This window comes from Bombus impatiens, unplaced genomic scaffold (assembly GCF_000188095.3).
Source record: "Bombus impatiens unplaced genomic scaffold, BIMP_2.2 scf_0318, whole genome shotgun sequence".
NCBI lineage: Eukaryota > Metazoa > Arthropoda > Insecta > Hymenoptera > Apidae > Bombus > Bombus impatiens.
Window position 1 is genome coordinate 1,693,841 of NT_176737.1, and position 6,302 is coordinate 1,700,142.

General features: G+C 37.7%; 1 protein-coding gene across 1 annotated transcript; it reads right to left on the bottom strand.

Annotated features, from left to right (window-relative positions):
• Positions 1–2,362: 2,362 nt before the first annotated feature.
• Positions 2,363–5,807, bottom strand: LOC112212785. The gene is made up of 3 exons (XM_033320522.1): positions 5,573–5,807; positions 2,577–2,833; positions 2,363–2,480 (listed from the first exon to the last, which is right to left on the bottom strand). Exons 1-3 carry the CDS (start codon positions 5,634–5,636, stop codon positions 2,373–2,375), a joined length of 429 nt encoding a protein of 142 aa, XP_033176413.1. The 5' UTR covers positions 5,637–5,807; the 3' UTR covers positions 2,363–2,372.
• Positions 5,808–6,302: the final 495 nt, after the last annotated feature.

Below are 6,302 nucleotides of genomic sequence, written 5' to 3' on the forward strand. Positions count from 1 at the left end.
CTCGCCGGCACCGCCATGACGAATTCGAAGAATTTCGGGAACGCCAACTTTCCAACGCGCCACTGAAGCCCCAGAGATATTCGACAACGACCGGCCAAGAACGGGGTTCAGGCTGTGTACTGGTACAAGTTCATTTACGAAGGCGAGTACTGGTATTCGTACCACGATAAACATCGATTCATTGTCGGTACGTCCACCGACCGACCGATAATTGAACGGCAACCTCGAAAACAGTCTAAAACGCGTTTAACACGTTTTGGGCGAGTGTAGCTTTTAAATTATACCGTTTCACAAGGTTCAAACGTTTCGCGTGTTTCTCGTATTCATCGTTGTCACATCGATTTCTGACGAAATAGTTTCAACCTGTGCGTACTAAAACGAACAACAGGCACTCGCGGAGTCGTACTTTACCGTTGATTCAGCTTCGACGAAAATGTCCTGCGGATTCTTATGCGGGATTTCCATTTAGTCGAAGCAGCTTGGTGAATCGTATTTGGATGGAATTAGAGACGTCGAAGGATTTGGGAAGGATGCGAGAAGTTTACTATTTAATTAGGATCTGATCAAGTTAGTGTAATTATTTCAGAGAAAGCCGAGGAGGCGTGGTTATAGGGTTTCACAGGTCCTCAGGTATGAAAGGGTTCCCGACCAGACCGGCGTGAGACTGAAATTAATTTGTTTTCAGTTAATTTCAGGTTTAACCGGACCACCTTGATTGCTTCGAAGATTGTTTAGTCTAACACCGTGCCGCGCCGCTCCGCGCTTGTATAAATAGACGTTTCTCTAAAGCGATTATTAATTAGAACGCGATTGCGACTAATTATCAAGCGGAGAGGCAAAATAATTCGTTTCGATCTTTCACGCGGCGGGGCATCTTCTAGAAAAAGTGGACTAATATTCAATTAGATGTGGTTTCGATTTGACGATACGCCTATTACCGATGATTAGGGTAAATCGAGGAACGTAATGGCAGCTTTCTAATACGTTTTTCAGAAGTTGGCGTGCATTTAACCTTCCGGGACTCTGTTGTTCGTCTATCGTAGATCGGACATTCTATTTTATTCGATACTTTCTAATTTCGTGTAAAAGATATAATTTGCTAAGCCTCTAGATCCTAATACAACTTGAAACGTTAGGTAAAGGAGCCGCCTTCGAAACAAAGAATTTGTTTCTATTTTTTATAAAGTCCTCGCTTCTCCTACGCTGGACGACATTTCCCTTTTTGGTGAAAATCTCCCTGGTGCCTCGAAAATCATCTCTATTACACTCCATATACCGTGTAGAGAGATTACACTAAAGACTGTAGGGAATATTTTCAGTCGCTTCTAATTCTTTATCTTCTTTTGCAAAGTTCGTAAACGCGTAAAGTATCGCAAGCGCTGTTCGTCCAAAATTTGGTTAGCATTCTTTCATTATGTTGATCTTCCTCTCTCGTTAAAAATTAATTATCGTCGTGCAACGGCTTAAGCAAAGACGAACAATAAGTAAAACATCTTATTCGATCTATTTCAAAGCTTATATATGTAATATGCTTATAAAATGTGCAAGGCAAGTTACTTCGGTTACTTAGTGTTCTAATTACTTAAATACATCGATAAAAACCGATAAAACGTTATTAAAGTTAAAGTTGGATACGAACTACCCTTCTGCCAAAGTACGTTCGTATTAAGTAAATTTCAACTTTTTAAACACAAAATTAAAATGATAAATGGGTAGGAGGAAAAATATATTTGATATTTTTAATACTTTTCAAAGCAGTTGACAGGTGATTTATTAAAACAATCTTGGCCTGTGTGTATATTAATTTAATATCGTATAAACTCTAACACGACGCATTTTCAAAATATTCGTCCCACTTTCTTTACTTCGCCTAATTTTACTTCGTTTCGATTAATTTATTTATCTCTTTCGTCACTGATATTTTTTATACTCTTACATTAATTTCAGCATTATTGAGTTGTTATATTTCTATAATAATTTCACGACTACGTTTTACAAAAAGTAACGGATACAAAGTTCTAAAAGTGAAACAGAATCGCTTGCTTTATCAAGCAAAAAAATTACATCTTTAATGTCATTAATAGCAATTTCTCCGCGCAATATCGCGGAGATCATGCGTCTTTAAAGTAAATGTAACATTTTTTGAAATTTCTCACCGGAATACCAACAACAAATTCCTTCCTCCCAAGCTGTTCTCTATCCGTTTCTAATTAAAAAAGCTAAATTTTCGAATTGAAACTCTCTAAAAGTTTCATCTCCTAATCCACAATACGTCTGAAACAGATCATATAAAAATTGAAACATAAGGTAGATCAGTTTAAAATATTTTTTATTTCCCACGAAACACGGATGCACATCGATTGCACTAACGATTACCGAAGGAAACGTAGATTGCGATAGATGGTCACTATTTTGTGACTGCAGTCCCCGTGACAGCGTGACGAGGTACAGCAGCGATGCCGTGAACCTTCTGAAACAACCTATTTTGTTTATCGACGAGGGGCGATCCAGTTGCTGCGGCCTTCGAGTGTAACTTTTTTTTTTTTATTCTATCTGTTTTTCTTCGTTCGACCAACCTTGGACGAGTCGACAGGACCCTTGTTACTCTCGTCCTCGTCGTCGTTCCAGGAGCCGATTCTCGCGCTGTATGCCGGCACCGTACTCAAACGAAGACAAAGATTTCTCAGCGACTTTTCCATTTCTTCGCGGGTCACGCTGCTCTTGCCAGCGGTCACCGCTAAGTTCCTTGCATCCTCCAATGATTGCTCGAGTATATCTTCCAGGACCATCGAAAGAATGGTTTCCGCCTTTTTTGAAATGATATACGCCTGATCTGTTTATCGAAAGGTGAGGGCAAAATTGAGAAGTTCTGTGAAATTCGCGTAATATGAATTTTAAGAGTAAAATGTATCTAGATCTAGGAGGCTGTCTCGATAAGTTTCATTGCCTGAAATATCATAAAGTTTCGGGATTCCTTCTTTTTCAGCTATTATTAGTCTTTGGTTTCTGAACATTCTATCGAAAGTACGGTTTCTTCGCCAGTAGATATGCCTGAGAGTTTTAGAAGTTAAGTATTATAATATACAAAACGAGTGGAATTTTCCTACAACTAAATCCTCTCGCAATTTTACGATCTACGTTATTTTTTAACGGAGTTACACACGCGCGAGATGATCTTCCACGATTTTACGCATTTGTCGTGAAACACCCTATATACCGAAATTATTGATTCTTGCCAGCCGTTTAACACTCGATTGCCAGATGTAAAGTCGCAGGAAAGATTTAGGTGGCTTGAAGAGAAGGGTGAAAATATCGGATGTAGAAGCCGGCCTATGAAGATAGATATTCCAGGAAAAATCGTTAAAGGCAAATAAATGAAGAGGTAGGAAGGTTATCCGACTCGTAAATGGACTTTCGTTCAAGTTATGAAATATGGTCCAGTCGCTGGAAGAAATTACTCATTTGTTATTAGACTTCTCTTATCTTTTTCATTTATGCACAGGTACGTTATCCTATTTTTGATCGCGACAAAAATCCAACAGCCCGGTATTATTTATAAATATTTGTATATGTCCCGTGAAACAAATATATTCCATTTAATCGCTTGATTATTTATTTAATTCCACCGAATCTTCTATTTTGACGTTACGCCGTCTCCGCCGTTGCATCGCGCACGAGGAAAATCGACAATCCACGAAGAAAATAGACAGAACGATGAAACGATTCAGCTCGCAGACCGTCAGCAATCGAGAGGCCGTCGATGATTTTCCATCGCGATGGCGATTGAAAATTGAAATCGCTAGCCTTGAGCGGCAGCTCACAGGGCTGGTATATCGCGTACACATAGGTGTGGTTGGCTTTTTATAGGCGTGGGTGTATCTCATTTCGTAAAGTGCCGGACTACTTCAGCCTGGCACCCTTCCATCGGCATCTACGCCCTTCTGTCTCTCCTTTTACCGTGATTTCCAGCCCCTTCACCCTTCCTGTCACCTTGTCGCACATTTTTCGCCGACTGCCTCGACATTGCGCTTTCAACAAGAACACCGCGATACCTCCCCGTCTTGCGAAACGATTCTCTCAACAATTTCTTAAGACTCCGGAGTAGATGGTTACGCGTTACGCGTCCTGACGTTCTTCGAATTCGCGTAAGGTGGAAAAAGAGCGTGCATCGAGTCGTAAGAGACGCAGGCTATGAATAAGCGTAGCGATCCGAGCGAATGTTTAAACGTATGCTTTTTTTTTGGCGAGGACCAACGAATAGAGCAACATCGTAATGATAAATATTTTGATCTTGTATTAATTGTATCAATTGTATTAATTGTGCGATGATTGATCGTTGTACGATGGTTCAGGAGTGTTTCGCTCCACTTTAACGCGGATACCTCTACGCTTTATGTGTAGCTACTTTTTTTTTTTTTTTTTTTTTAACAAAATGTTTAAACGTATGCTTTTTTTTTGGCGAGGACCAACGAATAGAGCAACATCGTAATGATAAATATTTTGATCTTGTATTAATTGTATCAATTGTATTAATTGTGCGATGATTGATCGTTGTACGATGGTTCAGGAGTGTTTCGCTCCACTTTAACGCGGATACCTCTACGCTTTATGTGTAGCTACTTTTTTTTTTTTTTTTTTTGAAACTAATATCATTTATTAACGAGTTTCTCCTCTCTACTCTTAAAGCAAACGAATGGTTGATAAAATAACGTTTCGTTATTTTAATTCGTCGAGGCGAATCATTTAACGAGATAGCATTAATCAAATATTTTACTGTACTCCACATAGAATCATAATTTATGCTATTAAGCTTAACAAAATTATTCGGTGCAAATAAAATATAACGAAATGCATTAATTAGTTGGTGAAATTATAAATTATCTACACGCGCAAAAGTATGACTGGGAATAAACGTATTTCATCTAATTTTCTCTATTCAATTTTCCATCGTATAAATATTGCGTTTAAGTTTGCATTTGAAATAAATATACGGAAAATGAAGTCGTACATTCGCGATACGGTACGGAACTCGTACGTTCGAAGGTGGCACTATTACGTTCCAAGAATTTATACCGACGAATAAAGATGGTTTAATAAGATAGGAATACGAACCGAACAACGTGTGCATTAAAATATAATAGAAAAGCTGCGTTCGTTTTCGTGGTAATATGTCAAGAAAAACAAAAGGGGAAGCACGTAAAATATTTTATGACGTTGCAGTTTCGTGTTATAGCTTAGCACGTAAAAGTTTAAACATACATATTTTAAAAGCAAAGTAAATTCTAGCCTTACTCGCATTTTACACGGTATTTAATTAAACGACGCTGAGAAACAGAGCACCGTTAAATATCGATATAAATTAACCTTTAGGTTTCATTTTTATTTAAAGAAGCAGACAAATCCAGAATTATAAATATATGTATAATATCGACCTGGCCTAAGAATAACGAGTAATTAATTATCGCCGATTAAATATCGACGTCATCTGATTATTTTTAAACTTTTATAATTGCCGTTACAAAAGTTTGGAACTTCGAAAGGTTAACACGTTCACGATGACGTGCTCGCTTACTTGTATTCCTTTTTATTACCGAGCGCTTATTCTTGTCCCGTGTAGGTGGATTTTTGCGACGCATACTTTCGTCTAAAAGGAACTATAATTGTTCGTAATTAAAACATATCGCGCGAAATAATTTGGAGATGGCATAAAATTTTACGCCTTGATACGTGTGTCCGAACAGCATACTGTTGATTTGTAACCAGCTTCGGAACGATCGTGATACGAGTACCGAGACTAAAATAATCGATGCGTAGAAAAATAATAGAGTTATCGTATTATTAAAATAATTTAAATTTCCAAGGAATTACTTTGTATGCTATTAAACAAATTATACCTATGAATGGGATACAACTACATACGATGTATTATTATTTTTCTTATACTCCTCTTACCTTACAATTTACTACTCGCAGTGTGTTACAATTTTTTGCGAAATGAATAAATAAGTCGATAACCGAGTAAATAAGAAAGAATAAAAGATTGTACGAAAGAAAGAAATTCACAATTTTTGCGATTTCTAATTACATTGAATTTTTTATCGAATAAAGAGCATCATCGCCATCGTACGTGCATAGTCTATGTATGTCGTAGTAAGAGCGACGCTGTGGATCGCTTACTAAACCTATTTGTACAAGTGAATAGGCAGGATTATAATGCATCTATTAATGTCGCTATAATTTCGCGTTATAAGTTCCGATCCGCATTTGGCGCATCGATTTGAATTTTCGATCGTGAAAATATT